This window comes from Panthera onca, chromosome A2 (genome assembly GCF_046562875.1).
Source record: "Panthera onca isolate mPanOnc1 chromosome A2, mPanOnc1 haplotype 2, whole genome shotgun sequence".
NCBI lineage: Eukaryota > Metazoa > Chordata > Mammalia > Carnivora > Felidae > Panthera > Panthera onca.
The window spans coordinates 62152749-62174331 of record NC_138340.1 but is presented as its reverse complement, the minus strand read 5'-3'; the positions used below and the strand labels follow the sequence as shown (position 1 = coordinate 62174331).

Sequence of the window (21583 nt, the reverse complement as noted above, 5' to 3'; positions counted from 1 at the left end):
ATTAGTGATTTTTCAGCAGGTTGGAAGGTGCCCACAACTGGCATTGGTGTCTTTTCTGTCACTTCAAAGCACCTGTGGAGAGTCCTTTGCTTTTCCGTACAAGAGTGAGCTTAGGAATGCTTTGCTTCATTCTAGCTCAGGCTGCCTGCGGACAGAGACCCTTTCCTCTGCTGCCTTATTACCAGTTACAGTAAATACAGTCTATGACGAGAGTTTATTAATACTGCACTGTAGTCAACATCCATGTGAACGTATACAAGGGCCCCCATGCAGAAAAAGATCCCATGGTACCAATAGACAGCAGTGATTCCATTAGTGATCGTGAAAGTCGTCCTACACAGTAACCCTCCTCTCTCGTCTCCCTCACACCAGCCACCAGGTTTTCAGAAGTAAGTGCAGGTTAACTTATTTTTCTTTATATTCTATATTTTCTTTATTATTTTGTATCATGTTACAGAATTGTAATCATTTTTGTATGAATATTTTTTGGGTTGTGGAATGAATCATCTGAGTTTCCGTTATTTCTTCCAGGGAAATTTACTTTGATGTACAAGTGCTTTGGATTACAAGCATGTTTCTGGAAAGAATTAAGCTCACAAACCAAGGTTTTACTGGTAAGTATAAACTCTTAAAAGAAACGTTAAAATCTTCGGGGTTTGGGCTACAGAGACGGCTCTGAGGACACCAAAAACACAGCTCATAAAAGAAAAAATATCGGTAACCTGGACATCTTCAAAGTTTACAATGTCTGTCCTGTGAAAGATGCTGTACACAGGTGGAAAAACAAGACAACAGCACCAAAAAATCAATCCAATCAGAAAGCAGACATTTCACCAAAACAGAAGAGAAAACACGGATAAAAAATAAGCCCCTCGAAGAGCACCTGGGTGGCTCAGTCGGTTAAGCATCCGACTTTGGCTCAGGTCGTGATCTCCTGGTTCGTGGGTTCGAGCCCCGTGTCAGGCTTTGTGCTGACAGCTCAGAGCCTGGAGCCTGCTTTGGATTCTGTGTCTCCCTGTCTCTCTCTGTCCCTCCCGTGCTTTCTCTCTCCCTCTCTCTCTCTCTCAAATAAATAAAACATTTAAAAAAATTTTTTTAAAGAAAATAAGTCCCTGGAAAGATGGTCGGCACCATTAGCCACCAGGGAAATGTAAAATAAAATCGTGACATGTCACTACACACTTACTAGATCAGCCAAAATTAAAAAACAACAATAGCGGCAGCATCGAGCGCAGGCGATGACACAGAGAAGCGGGATCCCGTACGAGGCTGGTGGGAACGTGAGGTGGGGCAGTCAATCCGGAAAATGGGTGGGCAGTTTCTCAAAAAAGGAAAACAAAACAAGACCCATCCTGTGTACCCTGATGCACGGCTGGGCATCCCTCCCAGAAAAGGAGCATTCGCGTCCACACAGGACTCTCGACGTGAGAGCTCACTACAGTTTTATTTGTCGTGGCCAAAGCCAGAAACAACCAGAATGTCCTTCAACAAGAGTGGTCAAGCCAACGGCGGTCCATCCACACCGTGGAATGCCAGCCGGCCACGGAAAGGGGGGAGCTGCTGACACAGGGTCAGCCTGGAGACACCCCAGGGCTTTGTGCTGAGTGAAGAAACAGCCAAGTTCACAGGGCGCAAACCAAGGGATTCCACGTGTACGACGTTCCCAAGTGATGGTCACTGGGATGGAGAGGACTCAGCAGAGCCGGGGTTGGGGGTGGCGGCGTGACCGCAGCAGAAGGGGGACCATGGCGGTGATGGAAATGTTCCATATCCTGAGTGCAGCCACCAGGACGGGACGGGGCAGAGCCACACACACCACCCACCCAAGTCCATTCCCCACACAGGAGCTGGGTGAGACACGACCGCGAGGGAGGCCGCTGAGGGCCCCAGAGCCTGTGTGTGTGCGCGGGCGGCTTGATGCCACAGCTGACACGTGGGGGGTCAGTGCAGTGCATCATCTTGACTTCCGGAGAGCTGTGGAAACGTAAAGTAAGGACAGAAACCCGTCACCCGCAAGCCGCTGACGTTTGTGCCAATGCGAGGCTGCGAGTGTGTTCTTTCCGGTTCCACGGCCCCTGCCTCCCTGGGCCCGGGAACAAGCCCAGGAAAACCCACCGGCGAGCAGGGCCAGAGGGCCCGCGATCCTGAACTGGCCCCCATGAACGTGCTGTCCCCCGGACCTGACGCATCTGTGCAACCACCACTCCCACCACCTGAGAGCCCTCAGCTCCTATGAGGGTCCGGCACGCAGGGAATGGCAGGCGGAGCATGGCCCCCCGACCTCGGCTGTTTCGAGAGGATTAGCTGTGCCCACCTGCCCATGTCTGCAGAGGCAAAGGGGGCAGGACTGAGTTCTGGGGGCCAGGGTCGTCCTCACTCGGGACCCTGGGCAGGCTCGTGAGGTCCTTCAGAACACCTGCGTGCAGAGCGCCGCCACGCCCTGACCCCCAGGCCCTGACCCCTGACCCACAGCTCCTTGAATGGGGCAGGACCTGAGCCGGTGCCACTCCCCTCTTTGCATGCTTTTCTCTGCTACCCTCAACAAGCACGTATTTCCTTGGAAAACAGATCAACATCAAGGCTAAGACAAAACTTGTTTCTCGTTTCAACGTGGAGTTTGGCTGTCTGAGCCTCTCCCTTAACCCGCCAAAGGGAAGGACAGTGGCTCAAGTGCAGAGACCTGAAAACCAAGGGCCGTGCATCCCCAGGTGGGCCGCTTAACCTCTCTGTGCTCCAGCTTCCCGGTCTGTGAAATGACGACAGCAGATGGTCGTGAGGATCTGGAACGTTCACCCCCGTGAAGAGCTGGAAGCGTGTCCCCGCCGATGGAGTCCTCGAGCTGGCTCTCACCATCCTCGGCAGGTCCCCCACTGCCACCAGCAGGCGGGTCAGGAGCCCCAGTCCACGTGGAAGCCCACATGTGTGAGGTAGTGTTCCCGGGGGCTGGGGTCCCTCTGCCCCTCCATTCCCACTGGACCCCCGCTGCTCTGGGATACGGCTGCTGGGGGCGTGGGCAGTGAGGCAGGGCGGGAAGGACGGCCGCCTGGCTGGGGCCAGGTAGGAGTGCACCCCTGGGGCCCGGCATGGACACCCAGCGTGGATGCCCCGCGTGGACACCCCGCGTGGACACCCAGCGTGGACGCCCAGCTCCCCTCAGGTGAGCAGCGCAGACAACGGAAACGTCTCCCACCCGCGAAGCACAAGCTGGGTCTCGGTTTCCTCTCAGGCTGACACCCCAGACATTGTGGGCCGAGAACTGGCCCTGCCTAGCGTCAGCCCCTCCCAGCCCATACCCTACTCTCCCTCCCCGCATGCTCTCCCCACAGGCCCCGAACTTAAGACACCACTTCAGAGACAACCTTCTAGAAGTGACCGGTCATCTTGGGAACTGGAGGGATTCTCCCTCTGGGGCCTGGGTGCCCACGGCCTCCACAAAGCAGCGGCTGAGCTGCCTGGACACCAGAGGCCACCATCAGAGCCATGCAGGCCGGGGGCCACATGAGAGCCACACAGGCCAGAAGCCACATCAGAGCCACGTGGGCCAGGGGCCACGTCAGAGCCACACAGGCCAGAGGCCACATCAGAGCCACGTGGGCCAGGGGCCACGTCAGAGCCACGTGGGCCAGGGGCCACGTCAGAGCCACGTGGGCCAGGGGCCACGTCAGAGTTACACAGGCCAGGAGCCACATCAGAGCCCTGCAGGCCAGTGACCCCGGCTGGGAAGAGGCCCCACCATGGACTTGGGGTCCTGACTAAGGGACGTCCTGCAGAAGTGCTCAGACTCGCACTTCTCCATCCATCCTTTTCCTCTCTTCATGCTTACCAGGAATTTACCCCTTTCTTTGTAACTGTGAAGCGTGTTGCTATAAAGCTGCTGCCTCCTCTCTCACTAGGGACATCGTAGGGTCCACGCAATGCGCCTTGCTTGCCCGGGACCCCAGGGAGTATGTTTGCTGATTGCCACGCTGATGCCTGTGGGCCCAGCCGGACACGCCAGGGACGGGGGCGCTGAGGCCACAGAACTCTGGGGCTGGGCGGTCAGGGGTGCTCGGTCCGATGAGAGTCCCGGTGACAAACCCCATGCCCACGCTCCAAACTGTCCTTGCCGAGGCTTGAGAAATGAAGGCCACGCTCAGCCGGCTTTCCTGATGCCCTGTGGCTGACCCCAGATGGCAGGCCCAGCCTGAGACCTGACCATGGTCCATGGGCACCTGCCTGAGCCGGGGTGCTCAGGGGTGAGCGGCTCATGGCGATGGTGCCCTGGTCTGACCCGTCCAGGGCTGACGGGCAACCCCACCTATGACCACTGAAAGCCACAAAAGAGGTGCACGCGTGGCTGTGGTGGCAGAGACGGAGGCCATCGCTGTCCCAGGCAGAGAGCAGAGGGCAGGCATGGGCCGAGTGCACAGCTCGGGCACCCAGACCGCATGGCACAGACAGTGAGGGGCAGCTTCTCGGCATCCTGGAGACACGGGAGGGTCCCGGGCAACCTCTCACTGTGTGAGTCGGGGACAAAACCACGGACGGGTCACTTCAGGAGATACTGAAATTCAACATCTGCCATTTGCATCGTGGCACCAGCACAGGAGTCAGGCCTGGACACGGATGAGCGGAAGACAGGGCCGGTGAGGGACTTCATCCCAACGGGGAGGCAGGCTCCGGGGCCAGTGGGGCCAGTGGGGTCAGGGGGGCCGGTGGAGACAGCGGCCGCCAATGGAAGGGCCGGCCCTGCAGGTCACTGGGTGGTCGCTCGCAGTCCTCGCTAGGGGCCCCTGCTGGTGGGCCAGCCCTGCCTCTGCACCTCTCCACCCCGTCCTTAGGAACCACGTGCCTTGTCACGGCCCCGCATCAACCCCCCGAGGGCCTCCCGTGGGGCAGACACTACTGTCCCCCCATTGGGGCCTGCTGTCACTAACCGTGAGGCAAGGGGACGAAGGGGAGCCGCGGGCCCCAGCCGGCTACCTGCCTGTCCCTCCATGCCCCCAGCAGGGGAGCCACCTGGGCCAGAGGCCGGAAGCGCTGGCTGGAGGGAGGCACCAGACATGGGGCCGAAGCTCGGGGTCCAGGACACGCTGGTGGTCGAATCTGATGCACCGGCCGGCAGCTCACCAGGGGCACAGGGAGACCCTCTCGGGTTGGGGAGCTGTGTGCAGACGGGGAGCCTTGAAACTGCACAGTGGTTGTGGAACTCGGCCTCGGACCCTGGGGTGAAGGGCGAGGTAACAGGGATGGCGGCTGGAGCACATGCCTGCACAGAGTGAGGCAGCAGATGTTCCCCAAGGTGGGAGGCTAGAGGGCCAGGACCTTCTGTCCCCAGCAAACACAGATGAAGGACCAGAGTCTGAAGGCATGGTCGCCATGAGGCGCCATGAGGACGCATGAGGCGTCCTGCACTCCGGAGATTCCAGGTGTCGGGGGCTGGGCCGGGATTTGGGGGCCTGGGGACAGGGGGAAACCAGGCCTGGCTTGCTGCTCCCAGAGGGAGGAGAGGATGCAGGGTGAGCAATCCAGCGGCAACTCCAAGTGACAGTGAGGGAAGGGGCCATGAACACACACACACACACACACACACACACACAAACTCACACACGTGCACACATACATGCACATGCATATTCGCACACGCATGCACACATATGCACACACGTGTGCTCACATGTGCACTTGTATGCACACATGTGCTCACATGTATGCACACATGTGCTCGCGTGTGTGCACACATGCGCACATATGCACACATGCAAACTACACTGCACACAAACTCACATGTACACGTGCCCACTCACGCACATGCACACACAGAACACACACACATACACATGCACATGTGCAAATTCACAGACACGTACACACCTATGCACACACGCAAACACACGTGCACGTGCACATAAACTCACTCATATGCATGTGCACACAGGCCAACTCACACATACACACATATGGAAATGCACACACACGTGCACACACATGCACACACCTATACATGCACACACACAAACTCACACTATGCATGCATGTGCACACAAACACACATGCACACACCTAGGTACACACATGCAAACACACACGTGCACGCACAGTCACTCGTATACATGTGCACACAGGCAAACACACGTATGAAAACACACACATGTGCATACACACGGACACACCTATGCATGCACAGAAACTCATGCACGTGCATACATATATGCACACTCACACACGCACTTCCAAATGCACAAGAAGCTATGAGAAAAGGAAATCGCGGGAGGATGTCAGGACTCAGAAGCCCAGGCCAGGAAGGTACCTGACACACCTCTGCTGCCGGAGACTCGGAGTTTCTAGAGCCCATCATCTTCACGGGGCAATCGTAGCAAAGAGGGGCCCAAGCGGGGTGGGCCATGAAGTCATAGTTCTAACGGAAGCCTGTGCCTCCACAGGCCCCACGGCAAACACTGACGTGCAGAGACCTCGCACAGGGGACGGTGAGGAACGTGACCTTCGACCCGGCTCTGCACAGAGGGGTCCCCCCAGGAACACGTGCACACACCTGCCAGGCACGTGAAGCCCATCCGGGTACCTGGCAGAGGGAAGGCCACTCTTGATGGAATTCACCACCAGCAAAGCTGTCCAGGGGTTTCCGGCAACATTCTCACAAATACGAACTCACCAGCAAAACCACAAAAAATCCTTGGAGGCAACAAACCCCTAGGAGTCCCAGCCAGCAGCTTCTCCCCCAAAAGCAGGGATGGAATCCCTTCTAACGCACAAAACCCACACGGCAGGGAAACCGGGAGTGAGGGGCGCAGTGCGCTCTCGGGAGATGGAAATCAGTCACCGACGGAGCAATGGTGGCTGGGCACCAGGACACGAGGACACAGGAGGGCGAGGCTCAGAGCCGCTTGGGAAGGGGTGGCAGACCAGGCTCCTCCGGGGCTCTGGGACACGGCCCCTGGCCCCCGCCCCCTGAAACACAAGGCCCATGTGGCTGAGTGGATGTGGGGACCCCCGCAGAGCAGCACCCCACAACCCAGCAGGAGACCAGAAAACCCAAAGATGGCTCTGACCGAGCCGAGAGGAAAGGTGGAAAATCCTGGCAGCCAGGCCACACAGCAGGGACACCCAAGGGGAGGCCACCTTCCATCCACTAGAGGACTCCACCACGGAGAAGCGTGCAGGCAAAGCGGGAGGCCTGGGACAGGAGGGGCAGCCAGAGGCGCTCCCTGTGGAGGGTTGGCCTGTCTGACGGTCCCCTGGCTCGCAGGCCACGGCCAGACCTCCCAACAGAACATCTGACATGCGCGAGTATCTGGAGGGCGGGTTCAGCCAGAGGCTGGGGGTCTGAGCACGAATTTCCCTATACACACATGGAAAACCAAACTGCAAGAGTAAATAAGTAAATAAAAATACAAGATACCAGAAAGATTTTTGCAGGAAAGCAAAAGCAGCCCAGCCCTGAACGGCATTTACAAGGTTGAGAAGCAGAAAAGGCCAGGGCTGACCCGGCCGAAGTGCACCTGCTCAGGGACCAGCGCTGGAGGTTGTCCTCACACGTCATGACAGCCCCCCTGCCTTATCGTCATCCTCACATGTCATGGCGCCCCCACCTTGTCATCATCCTCACATGTCATGGCGTCCCCTGCCTTGTCATCATCCTCCCACGTCTGGGCGCCCCCTGCCTTGTCACCGTCCTCCCGCGTCATGGCACCCCCTACCTCATCGTCCTCACACGTCATGGTGTCCCTGCCCTGTCATCATCCTCACATGTCATGGCGGCCCCTACCTTGTCATCGTCCTCACACGTCAGGACATTAGAGAACGGGATCTCTGCTTTGAACATCTTCCGACAGTGCATCAGCTGCACGAGCAGGTAGCACACGGTCTTGAACTTCATCCTCTTGGCTGGTTTTATGTCAGAGAGGATCAGCCCTGGAAATATCTGTGTCGACACGTGGCACAAAGAAACCCAGTGAGGACACCCATGCTGCCCCTCCAGCCTGGAGCATGAACAAGACGGGAACACTCCAGGAGGTCACGGGGACCAAACAAGTGAACAGAACTGGCACCAGGTCCCACAGCACAGAGCCGCACCCATGGCCTCGGAAAACCAGAGTGAAGCCGGCATCCGGGGGCAGAACAGCAGAAAGCTGTGGGGCCGGGCCAGGGGGAGACCCCAGAAGCCTGGTTAAGGACCACACATGCCGACCCCTGTGGTCCCTGCCCCTCAGAGACCACCCTCCACTCCCATCCCCCTGGGGCCCAGTGCTAACCCCTCACCCGGCCCTCCTCCAGGCCCTGCTGGCAGCTGCCACTCTCTCCCCTTCTTCGCAAGCCCAGCCTGTCCTGGCCCAGGGCCACCCTCACCCATGGTCCCTAGGTCACAGGGACTGCTGCATCTCAGGGACCGCAGAGCCCTGATCCGTGGGCGCACCATGACAGCGAAGCTTGAAGCTGTCCCCCACATATGACACGCTTATGTCCTGAAGGAGAGCTGGGGCCACCTGTGCCCTGCACCCTCACCTGCGTCCTGAGCCCCTCAGTTGTGCCCTGAACCTCTCACCTGAGCCCTAAAAGGAAAAGGTCACCTCTAATCATATCCAAATCAGCTTCCTTGGACACAGTGACCTCAAGCGCCCCCCCACACGATCCTCCTGTGGGCACAGCACCCCTCAGCGTTCCCCCCACCCCTCACCTGTTTTCCAGGAGAGGTGGTAAAGGACCAGGGAGGTGAGGAGGGAGGCTGCAGGAGGCCCAGCCCCTGAGAGGACCCTGCACTCTGACGGAGGGTCTAGGAGCTCACAGCCCCTGCCCCACACACACCCCATGCCCCCCCACGCACCCCTCCCCTCAAACCCCTCCCCCCACCCCGAAGGCCTGGCCCAGGGGGTGGACACGCCATCCTGTCTGTGTCCACGCAGGAGGGTCCTGGCGCCTACCTTCCGCCGATGTGACGGCACGATGAAGAAGGTCTCGATGTTGTGAGCTTTCAGAAAACTGTTCCTCTCATGTCCGTGACCTGGCTCCACCTCGTAGTCCCCGTTCAGGCACGCCAGGGTCGTCTTCGTGATGTGGACCTTCCTGCAAAACACAGCAGAGGCGTCCCTGAGCACAGGCACGTGCAGGAGAAGTGGTCAGGCTCGCCGAGTCACACATGTCACACGCAGGTCACCGGGGAAGGGAGGGGGCGGGAGCCTAGCCACAGGGACGACAAGAACCTTCAGCAGGACGGAAGACAGCAGTGGGGTGAGGGGAGAAGCAGAGTGTCCCCAAGACCTCAGGCCCTGCCCAGTCTCGCTGTCCCCACACCAGATGGAGCGTTCACATTCATCCCGGCACATTTTCTGGCGAGAAAGAGAATCCGTAGTCGATGCCTCCCCACACCCGCCCCGGAGCAGAACCGTGAGCCTGAAAACCCACAGCAGCCCCAGAACCCCTCAGCCCCAGTGCCTCCCAGAGACCTGAGCACTGGGGTCTGCGGAGAAAAGCAAATTCCCCAGTGTGCAAAGTGGTCCTCAAACCACCATGTCTCCTTGATTTCCTGCAGGGACCAGGGCGTTCAAGCAGGATGAGTGAGAGTCCTCACCGCTGGGAGGGACTCTGTCACCCGCCAGCCTGGCCCAGAACTGCACAGGGACAGCGGAGCAGCAAGGGTCTCTGGAGAGGCAGGGGAGCATCCTGCATTCAGGGTCCTCCGTCCACAGCAGAGATGGGAGCTGCACACAGTCACTGAGCTGAGGGTCCCCCGGGTCACAGAAATCTCAGCAACTGCTCTCAGTGCAGAGCGCTCCAGGCTCTGGAAAGAGGGGGTCTCAGGTGCAAGCACGTGGTGGGAGTGGAGGCCCCCGTGGGTCCCAGCTGGGATGTGGCCTGAGGACAAACGGGAGGCCTGACCAGGCCGGGGCCGCAAGGCCAGTGAGACAAGGCCCCACCTTCACCAGCGAGCACTGCCTGCCACTGGCCCCAGGCGCTCACTCGCCCCATGTCTGTGGTGAGAGAGCGTCAGCCCCGGAAGCTCCCTCCCAGGACGCGAGCAGGGCTGGGATGCCAGTGCCCACTGTCTCAGTCCTGTGGGATCGGAGGCCCAGCTATGCGTGTGACTCTCCCAGACGGCAGGAGCAAGGGGACATGAGGTCCGGGCCTGGAGGCCCCCCTGATCCTGGAGCCAGGGAAGACACAGGTGACTGTGCTTCCCCTTGGGCCCGCGGGGCTCGGGGAGTTTACTCAGGACCCAGCGCTGTCTGCTCCAGGGCAGCCTGGAGCGAGCACCTCACGCGTCAACTCGGGGAATTGGCCGCAGTACCAGGCAGCAGGTATAAAGGGTCGGTTTTAGACCAGGAGATGCATGTGAAGAGTGGGTGTGTTTGGCCTCCTCCGATTCCACCTCTGCCTGGCCCTGGCCCCTTCAGGGCAACTGCTCAGGGCGTCCAGTTTGGGAAGGGGCCCAGGAACCCAGCCTCAGGGGTCTCAGCGTGAAATGAAAGCCACGCAGTGACAAGACCCACCTACCTGTCCATCCACCCACCCGTCCGTCCACCCACCCATCCGAGTCTAGTCACGCTCTCTGAATACCCCATGGTGGACGGGGTGTTTGCTGAATGGGTAGATGGGGGGGGGGGGGGGCGGGGAGGGATAGGTCGATTGGAGGCTGTGACGGTCCACGGGAGAGGTGCTCAGGGACGGCCAGGCTCACAGACGACAATCATCTCTGAGCACCCTTGGAAAGCCCTCAGCATCAGGCGGGTGCTATGTGTCCCCCACAGTCTGTCCAGGAGGGAAGAAGAAAGATGTGCCCCCAGGAACCAGGTCTCTGGGGCAGGCAGAGGGCAGGTAGTGAGGGACGGGGGAGGGGCAGAGCCCTGGAGGCACACACGGCCGGGAGCTCGGGAACAGACACTGCACGGCCAGCATGGGTGCGAGGGTGGCTGACGCTCACTCCAGCGTGGGGGCCACGTGAGCCCTGGCGGCACATAGCTGTGCCTGGCGGCCCTTCTCCCGTGGCCGCCGCTGAGCGGGGGGAGGGAGAACCCCATTCTTGCCTTGGCCGTGGGCCTCACTGGGCAGGGGAGGCCACCGTAGTGGAGCAGCCACAGGGCAGGGACCACACGAAGCACACCGCGGTGCCAGGAGGAAGGCCGTGCAAGCACGGAAAGGCTCTGAGGCCACGGCACCTCCCTTCCTCAGTGAGTGCAGGGAACGGAACCGCCAGCAGGTGGCCAGGCATCGGGCCTGCTCTCCGGCCAGGACCGACTTCCCGTGGAGGCTGTGGGGTCCCGGAGGCCCAGCACAGACCAGCACCCGCGCCCCTGCCCTCGCCGCCCCCCCACAGCACACCGCCTTGCCCCGACTCACCCAGGTAGGCCAGCCGCCTCCATGACGTTGGCCAGGGTCACGTCATTGGACCACACATCGTACTGCCACTTGCGCAGGCCCAGGACCCCGCAGAGGACCCTGCCTGTGTGCAGCCCCACGCGCATGTTCAGGTCCACCTCGGTGGCCTCGGCCACAGACCTGCAACAGACGAGTCACGGGCGTGACACACACGCACAGGGGAGCCCGGCCAGGTGAGAGCACGGGGTCTTCTGACCTTAGCCTGACCCCCGGGTGGGGCCCCAGGTGGCCAGGGCCCCTCAGCCCCCCAGCCACCGGGCACCCCACACTGTGTCCACGTCGCCTCCTGCCCCCTCCCCACCCAGGGTAGCCCCTGAAGGCAAGCAAGCCTGGGACCTCAGATCAGAGCCCCCGATCCGCTCTGTGACCCGCTGACCCAGAGGCCAGGGTGACGACCAGCCAGGAGCATCTGACAGTCTCCGTGGCCCAAGCGCCCTGGGGGACAGCTGGGGTTTGACCCCCAGCTCCAGACCTGGCCTGTGGGGAGGCTGTCGCTCCAAAGTCGTGGCCTGACCCCCAAGCAAACTATACGGGATGGAAAGTGGGCCTCGACACACATGTGGACGTGGAATCAGTCGGCAGGTCCCGGGGTGCAGGTCACCCCTGGCTGAAGAACATGGGACAGCGTGCATCCCCACGGTGCCCAGGGGAGATGGCCTATGGTCGGCAGCCACAGTGGGGCGACCCTGCAGGACGCTCTGTGGGAGAAGGGGTTCCCTGCAGCCGTGGGGGGATCCAGGGGGGTGTCCCACCCCATTTCCCAGCCCCTGGACGTGCCGCCACAGTCAGACACAGGAGGCATATGACACACTTTGTCTAGGCAAAGGGGACGTGTGGCTGTGCCGACGCCCTCCGATGCTGTTTTCCTCGTTCCGACTTCCCCAACGGGCAGAAGTTGTGTTATTAAGGAAAACTCTAAACCACACCGCTGAGGAAGCAAGAGCGGGCTGTCTGGTGGGCTCCCAGGGACAGAAGTGGGCTGCACAGGAGGAAGAGGGCACTGTCCGCAGTGACCCCCAGGCAGGTGTGCCCGACAGGCCTCCTGGGTCAGCGGCCAAGCCCAACCAAGAAGGGCCAGGAGGCCAAGCCGAGGTGCAGGACACGAGGGTCCCATGGCTACAATGCCTATCACAAGGGGGAAGGGAGACCGGCCGCCACCCTAAGGCCGGCTCCACCAGACAACCCGCCCTCTGCCCCCTCCCAGCGGAAGGTACCCTGTGGCCCAGCCACATGCAGACCCCCATGAGCTCAACGAAAACTCCGCCTCCTGCTTCGACACTGGAGCCGATTCGTGTGCACTGCCTTGTCCCGAACACGAGCTGGCCCAGCCGAGATGCAGCCTCCAGGAAGCCCTCCCAGATCTTTACCCCCAGTCCCTGAGGGCTCATCACTGGCGCCAGTACAACAGGGTCCATCAGGGACTGCTCCCGGCCACACCCTGACCTCCCGGCAGGCTGACCCAAATCACCAGAGACATGGGGGTGCCTGGGCTCTTAAAACATCTGAAATAAAAACCCTAAAGGAAGACAAGGGGCTTCAACAATGAAACAAAGGTGTTCTGTCCAGAACATATGGACAGGACACTGACTGCATCCTGGGGAGGACGAGATCCGGAGGCTTTGGCTCTCAGAACCTCACACAGGCAAGGCGGCCACTCCTCATGGGGAGGGGATGGGAGCAGAGCCTACACTGGGAGACACCAGGATTTCTAGGGAAATCCCACCGGCCCAGCAACTATGACCACACCAACCACTGCCCTCTCTGAGCCTCAGTTTCCCTGTGTGCAATCCAGGGAGGGGCTGAACGAGTGCCAACAGGCTCTGACAGCAGCCAAGCTACCCTGGTGCCTCCAGGCTCAAGGCCACGGCCACGGCCTGCTAACTCCTACTCTGGCAGGTGCAGGTATGGGTGGAGACATGGGAGAGGGTCCACGAGGACCCAGGATGCTCCACGCCACTGCTGGGGTTCCCAACATGGGGCCTTCAGATGCCCATTCCTCTTGCCAAAGCCACCCCACCTGAGGACGGTGCCCCCTGGGCCCAGCTTGCTGTGGCCCCGACTTCCACGTGCAGACTGCCCGCCACTCCCGCCAGGTTCCCGCCAGCTGGGCCACCCTGCCCCCAAGGGGCCTCACGCAATCCTGGACCCACCTCCCATCGGGGGCCCACCGCTGCCCACCGTGTCCACCAAGGGTTCGTCCCCCAGAACCAGAGGTGTTCACGGACGCATTCAGAAGTCCGTGTGCCACAGACCATTCAAAGGGTTACTGAGAAGTCTGACTGTGGCTGTGTCTTCAATACCTATTTAGTTTTACACACATGAAATGTATTTTTCTCTTAATTATAACTTTTTTCAGTCATTTGCCAACCTCTACCTAGAGGCACTGAGACAAAAAAAGAAGGTTAAAATTTGGGGTAGTTTTTTTTTTTTTAATTTGCAAAAAGAAAAGAACGTAGGGAAAGACGAGTAAGAAAATTTGCAAATGGTGTTTCTGTGCATTTTCAACATTTGTGCCCTCTGCACCAGGGAAGGGACAAAGGGCATGGAGACCCTGGCAGCCACATGTAGCGTGCAGCATGCTGCCAGCCTCCAACCAAAGTCTGCAGCCCAGACACCCCTCCGGCGGGCTCTGTCTCTCCCCTCTTCCAGAAGGTTCTGCTTCAAACACCTGAGTTCTATGTCAGCAAACGTTCAGGCACCTGGACAGGCGCTTCTCAACAGATCGTGCATCAGGAACTGTCTCCCTGAGACATGCTGGCCAGGAACAGAGACAGCCAGGGGCCTCCAGGACCATCAGAGGCACCTTCCCTCCGGGGCCAGCCCAGCTCCGACCTAGTTACATGGGCGTCCACGCCCCGAGGACCATGCAGCCCCACCAGCTCCAGCATGGGTCCCAGAAGGCAGAGCACAGGCCGCTCGCTTCCCCTGACCCAATACCGCAAACCAAACACGCAGCCTTCCGCAAAGCCACATCTGCGTTACATCTTATAGCAACATGGCCCCTGGCCTGCTTCTGGTCTGGCGCACGATGTGCTGAGGCCTATGACAGACGGGGCTACCCTGCGTGAGTGCACAATCGCCCACTGCTGGAGGCGCACAGAATCCAGACGCTCTGGAACCGGAGGGGACCATGCAGAGGAGTCTCCGCACCCCGCTCGCTGAGCCGGCCCCCTTTTCTGGGCGGGGGGGTGAGTCAATGTCCCAGTGGCTGGGGAGCCAGCAGAGTGCAAGGGCCGGCCTGCGGGGAGAGCCCCCGGCCCCGGGAGCTGTGCCCACCACCCAGGGTGAGGGCCGGGGCCCCCACCTCCACATCGGGACTCGTGGTGTGGCCTTAACACGCAGCGGATAAATATTCCCATCCGTTATTCCCACAGGAGCAAACTTCCCACCAAGTGCAACACATGATCCTTCCCACCTGCTGGACAGGATCCTCGGCCCCTCCAGGCTCAGGGGGGTCAGCACCCAGCCGGGCACAGGCTGCACGCGTCTGCTCTTGAGGAGATCTCTTCTGTCACCGTTAACTCATTCGGCTCTGCTCCGTCCAGCGGCAGCAAACGCCCGGCCCCTCACGAGCCCATCCTGAGCTCACGTCAGGGGACTTTCGTGTTTGCGCAGTGCGTGACCCTAGCGAATGTGCTGCCGGATGACAGTGGGTCTACACCCCGGGGCGGAACTAGCAGCATCTCCCCCCCGATCCTGAGCACCCAGAACCACACACGGGGTCCGCATGAGACACTTCAGCAATCTCACAACTGGCCCAAACCATCCTTCATCTGGGTCTCCCCCGTCCACTGAGAGGCCCCCCCCCCCCCGGCCTGGAGCAGACCTCTCCATGGCCTGACCGGGTACGTCTGCAGGCACCATTTTCCTGCTGGTCACCCACAGCCCAGTACAGCCGCCCAGGGCCACCAGGGACCTCACAGGGATGGCGCTCCTCTGGAGAGCGCAGGTGGAAGACAGTGGCCTCAGGACAGGAGATGTGGCTGAGAACACAGACCTTGCTCCCCGGGCTCCATGGGTGGCACGCACAACCTGGCCAGAGGCCCAGATGCCCACTCCGGCCACCACCCTGGTCCTCATTTCTCCTCCAAGAATTCTTGTGTTTCCAAAGCTCCAGTCAAAACTTTCGCTCTGCGATCAGTGTGTCTGGGCAGACCCGCCTTTGGATAAACAAATTCTGTCCTGCATGTGTTCTGTGTGTCACCCAGGGACAGTGTGGCCAGCGAGGAAGGCTGCCAGAGGACCAGGAGTGGCATCCTTGGGAAGCAGTCCCGGCCTGAAGCCCAGCCATGCAGCGGACACACACTGGCCTGCTCTGTGGTACCTAGAAGGGCTCATCTGTGCAGGAGACCACCTCTAAGCTGTGACCCTGGTGGCCTTCATTTCTGTGCAGAGCCAGGGCCTGGGCCCAGCAGGGACTCCCAGTTTGTCAAGACAGAGACCTGGAATGCTCTGGGCATAAGGAGCTGGGGCAGGGGGCAGAGGGCAGCCTTCAAAAGCCAAGCAAGATGCCCCCAGCCCTGTGGGGGACCACGTCAGAGGGCAAGACCGGGAGTCAAGGTGTCAGGGCCTGGCAGGACCCCAGGGACCAGGAGTCCATGAGAGAAGGCAGGAGGCACAGCCACGGAGACCCTATTTCCCAGAACAAACAGACCAGGGACACATCTCCACACGGCACAGCGCGAGGCCAAACCCAAGGGCAGATGACACACCCACAGGACTTCCAAGTGCGGGCACCACTCCAGGTGAGGCCCAGAGCCCATGAGAGCACAGCCCGTGTCTCAAGTGCAGGGGCCTGGGTGGCCGTGCTTGGGGGCCCCACCTGGTGAGGAGGCTCAGGGTCTGAAGGGCACCAGGCTGTCACGAGGACCCGGAGGGGGAAGGGTGGGTACCAGCATCATCTGCCTTATTCAGGGCACCATCTGCCTGGCCCAACTCTGAGAGCCGTCCGCTGCCCCAGTCAGGCCCCTGTCTAGCTCACAGGCTCCTACGTGCACCATGCGACCCCCGCCTGCATTTGTGCCTGCGACCCTAACGCGGCCCCACTTTACCCCAGGGGATCACACAGGAGATGGAGGCGCTACAGGGCACATTCTGTACTCTGTGACACAGCACACGATGTGATGTGACAGGTGATCGGCGTCACTCGTGTGATGCGCTGACAGGTGACAGGACGTGTGGCGTGTGGTGTGACAGAGGACATACGGTGTGAACAACATGGGGTACCCATGATGGGGCGCGCTCTGCTCTGACGGGACAGGTGACCCGATACGACGCCCTCTCGGAGAACAGACGTCATCGAGCCTCCGAGTCCCATGCACAGCAAATCTCTGCTTCCTCCCCGACCCGCCTGCCCTGCCCTCGGCCTCCTTGAGAGCATGTGCTCTTGTGTTTGGACGCACAAGGACTCACCAGGGCCCGTCCACCCCGACCCTAGCGCTGGGCCCACGGCGGCCACCAAGGCACCGGGACCACGCCGCCCTGCCCCCTCCAGGGCCCCCTCACTCACTCTCGACAAGAAGCGGGCGCCAGGCTGGGCGCTGGCGAGGGCCGGTCTGCAGGTGCTGGGTCTGCAAGGTCCACCCCCCTCCAGGGCCCCCTTGCTTGCATTTCTCTGTCCCTCAGTCATTTATGTCCCACAGACGACAACTCAGCTGCCACTTCCAGGCTCCGACTGTGACGCACACACCAGTCGCTAGGCCACACCACGTCTCGCGCTGCCGAGATGCCAGAAGGCGGGCCCTCCACCTTCCAGCCCCACACCCCCCTGACCCACACGCACTCTGCATCCACTCAGAACGAGACGAGGCTGGACAAGAAGGGGGCATGGCAGGGCACAGTGCTCCCGGGATGCACACCTGCTCTGGCCAGGCCTCCCCTCGCAGAGAGCACGTGGATAGCCACGCCCATGAAGGCAAGAACACGCAGTTCCTTCGAGTGGAACTTGGCTGGATGTGAGCCACGGCTCCCCAGCGCGGTCCCCCACCGGGGTGTGTGGTCTGGCTGAACAATGAGAGTGACCTCTTCGCGCACAATTACTGCACACCTGACGATACCCAGGGTGGTCACGGACAAAGAAACGCTGTCCCGGCAAATTGCAGAGGAGGGGGCCACGGAGGCACAGCTCGGGAGGGAGCCCTCCCGCCACGCCTCCCCGTGCAGCATGGCTCTCCACGGCCCTGGGACCTGGCCCCCGGGACCCACCGACCAGCTCGGCATAGGCCACGGGCACTCACGTGATGGTGTCGATCATGTCCAGGCCCATCTCCACGCAGCAGTGGGCGTGGTCGGTCTTGGGCTGGGTGAGGCCGGACACACAGTAGTAACAGTCCCCTAGGATCTTGATGCGGCGACAGTGATTCTCCTTGGGGGCAAGAGGGCAAACCACACGTTAGTGATGCAGCCGGGGCTAGGGACCCACACCTTCGCCAGCACGGGTGCCGGTGACCACGGAGTGCGCCCCAAGACCCCACACCCCCAACCCAGGGGACCCCCTCCCCAGGCCAGGGCAGCCTCAGGAGGGTGGGCAGCCCCCACGGCTGTGACCGGGGTCACCCTGGGGCACCCACGCTCCCCCAGGCCTATTCCCCTACAGGCATCCGCCTGTCCGTCCCTCAGCTCACCTGGAAAACCCCGCAGACAATTCAAGATGGGGAAGCCCCAAGTCCGGAGCCAGCTCTTTCCCGGGGGGCAGGGGGTGTCTCCCAGGTAGGCCAGCACGACGCCCCTCTGACCACCACCCCGGACGGCCACACATCCACACCGTCTGTGGCCATGACCCCACCACACACACACACACACACACACACACACACACACACACACACACACACCAGCCCCGGGAAGGGCAGGTGCACCACCTCAGGGTCCCTGCGTTTGGGGTCCACTGGCCGTGGGATCGGCTATCACCAAAGAATCATCTTCCAGGGCCGGAGCCCCAAGCAAACCACCAGGGTCTGCAACTGACCTCGCTGCCCACAGGGACACCCAGAAGGCAGCCAACACCACGGAACGTCCACGCTCACACGCAATGGGAAGAAGAGTGCCAGCCCCCGCCTCACCCACACGCTGCCCGGGGACTCACTAGCACCAGTCATCTGGGCTGTGATTATGGCTGGGAAGGTAGTTTTACTATCAAACACTTTGGGAAAGCCCTCCTGGACACCCTTATGTAGCAGAGGGCTGCACAAAACACTTTCCCGCAAGTGGGTCATGTCCACAGACATTCACCACATGACGCAACCAAGAAATTCTTCAAACTGCATTAATGCTTCCAAACGTAATAGCAAATCCAGTGCGTGGGGTTTTTTTAGTTTTTTTTTTTTTTTTAATGTTTATTTACTTATTTTGAGAGAGAGAGAGAGAGAGACAGACCATGAGTGTGGGGGGGTGGGCAGAGAGAGAGAGGGAGAGAGAGAATCCAAAACAGGCTCTGCACTGTCCGCGGGACTCACACTCAAGAACCAAGAGATCATGACCTAAGCCGAAATGAAGAGTCGCACACTTAATGGACTGAGCCACCCAGGCGCCCCACAAATCCGCCTTGTGTTAACGTAAGTAGCAAACATTATGAAAATTTACAACATTTTCCAGAACAAAAATGAGCAGTGAGAAGTATAGCGTTGTTTTCGCTTTGCATCTGTCACGTGTGCCCGGGCGTGTGGGCATCTGAGGGCCCTGCCTCGCCAGCGCGGCATGGGGGGAGCACCTCACAGACCCCCCACGTCCTGTGACAGCCTAGAGCTCCGCCCCCACCCTGAGAACCATCCTACAGCTTCTATTTCATCCTGCTCTGGGACGTCTCCCTGAAGTGCTCACTCCCACGGGACCACCTCCCCAACCTCCACATTAACGTGAGAATCCCCGGCTCCCGCTGCCCACACGCCCAGGCAGACGCACACTCGTGCACGACACTCTGTCCTGAGAGGCGGCCCGGCCACTGCCCCACATCAGAGGACAGGCGCCAACCCAGCCCTGGGCCTCCCTCGGCACGCAGATGCCCCAGACTCCAGCCGTGGGCCGCGAGCTGACCACTGGGAGGTCAGCCCCCGAGGGACCACGGGCAGCCGCTTAACGTTAGGACACAGGCCTCCCCGTCTGCAGAAGGGGGTTCTCCCTGTGTCCCAGGGGATGGCCCAGGGGACCAGGATGGTGTCTGGGAGCCTAGAGCCGGACAGCCGGGTGCCGATGTCCACCCTGCGGAGCCAAGGGCCGGGCCCCCGGGAGTCAGCCCACCATGCTCATGCAAGCCTCCAGGCCAGCAGGCAGCACTGGGCTCTCTCCTGGCACTTCCAGAGTGTCCACCCCCCTGTCCCCATTGTCACTGTCCTGTGGGAGGGCACCCACTGTGCCCAACAGTCAAACCCGGCCAGGACACTCCATGCAGGCCAGGGAGAGGGAGTCCTTCTCCCAACCTCCCCTGTCCCCACATCCAGGCTGCTGTCCCCAGGCCCAGAGATGACACCAGGGGCACCTGCCAGGCCTCGCCCCCTCCTCCTGTGGAAGGCTCCCACCGTCAGGACGTCCTCTCAGCTCCAAGATGCCCACAGAGGACACGGCCCTACCGCACATGGCACTATTCTTGCAGACGATGTCGGGAGAGTCACCAATCCCCGGTTCTGGGCACCTCAAGGATGACGTGTGCCCATCAGCACCTCCGTGGGGTTTCCCTGTGTCCTTGGCTCAGCTGCAAGGTGCTCCCAGCCGCCTCCTGCCCTTCTCCGAGTGTCCTGACAGTCCCGTCTCTGGGCAAGCAGGTGTGTGAGCCGAGTGCAGGGGGACAGGTGCCCACAGGGAACCTCGAGTGTGACCATTACAGCCCCACATGGCTGGTCTCCAAGTGGGGGCCTGCAGCAAAGCCACTGAGCAGGTGGCGTCCAGGGGCTGCAGCCTTGTAATTACAGCCTGTCAGCAGCAGATGTGTCCTTCCTTGGAGACTGTCCTCCAACTCGAAGCCTTGGTGCCCGCCCGCCGGCCCACCACGGGGCCAGGGCAGGGACACAGCCGGGAACAGACTGGGGGAGTGAGAAACTGACACTTGGTCTTGTTATTCCAATCTCAAACGTCCTGGCTTTTGTCAGCCAGCTTGAGAGACAGAAAGGTATCTTTTGCTGACTTTGGTGTGTTTTGATTTAAAATCTTCCTGGTGGTTATTGGAAGCTGGCACCTGGAGCCAGAGCCCAAGCCCTAAAGAAGGAGGCAGAACACCAGGAGAAATGGAGGGGGGAAGCTGGAGGGCCCCGAGACCCTCAACCCGCAGCTTCCAGGCCAAGGAGGGACAGGAATGGCCGGTGACACCAGAGGGGTTGCAGGGGGATCCAGGTAGGAAGGTCTCATGCTTAGCTTGCCAGGAGTGGTCTGCAAGGTCGAGGACAGGCTCTGACCCACCAGCCCTGCCTAGCAGGCAGCTGTGGGGGCCTCGGGGGGCAGGGACCCAAAATCTAAGGGGTGGCTGTTGCTGAGAAGCAGCAGAAATAACCACTTGCTTCAACCTCCATGCACCCTAAACCATCCCTACGGTTCCCTTTGGCCCTTCTGTGCCAGCCGCTGGGTCAAAGGAGGGTCCTGCTCTCCCAGAGCCTGCGCCCACCGGGAGGAACCACACGGGAGTGGTAGTGTTGAGGCCATCAATGCACAGACACATGTCCTGCAGCAGGGCGGCCGCGTCAGCCCAGCGCCCTCCTCTGCAGCCCCAGATGGGCCCGAGGAGGCACCGTGCCCACTGAGGGCAGCGCCCAGCAGCAGACGGTCACTTGTGCGCGCTCGCTCCCAGGAGCCGGTGCCGAGAGGAGCGTCCGAGGGCACGCAGCGGGACACCTGACCTCGCAGGTGGGTGGCCCTCCCTGCACATCTCATCCTGGGGTCTGCACTGAGAGACCAAGCCACACAAATGCTGTACATACTTAAAGAAAGAAACCTGAAAGCAGCAATGCCTGAAAACCAAAACCAGAATGAAATAAAGTTCAGTGTGAGCACGTCGGGAGCGTGACCGCACACACAGCTGTTCCGAGAGGCGGGAGGCTGTGTCTAATGGGACGTCATCCAAAAACAAAACAAACGGAGACATCTCAGACCGCATGCAGCGGTCCTGTGGGTGCTCCCCGGGGCAATGATGCTCTGAACCGACTACAAAGATGCACAGAAGAGCGAACGGTGTTGATGGTCCATGGGATTTCCAGCTTTGGGGAAACAGACACAGGTCAAAATGAAAGGA

At 60.5% G+C, this 21583-nt stretch overlaps 1 protein-coding gene across 1 annotated transcript in view; it reads right to left on the bottom strand.

The window, feature by feature from the left end:
- Positions 1 to 21583, bottom strand: part of ADCY1 (adenylate cyclase 1) — a 113177-nt gene that overhangs the window by 45483 nt on the left and 46111 nt on the right. The window contains exons 5-8 of the mRNA XM_060632062.3: positions 17607 to 17734; positions 11332 to 11490; positions 8919 to 9060; positions 7766 to 7921 (exon numbers count right to left, since the gene is read on the bottom strand). Of these exons, the coding sequence (XP_060488045.1) occupies positions 7766 to 7921; positions 8919 to 9060; positions 11332 to 11490; positions 17607 to 17734 (585 nt within the window). The remainder of the gene's footprint in view (positions 1 to 7765; positions 7922 to 8918; positions 9061 to 11331; positions 11491 to 17606; positions 17735 to 21583) is intronic.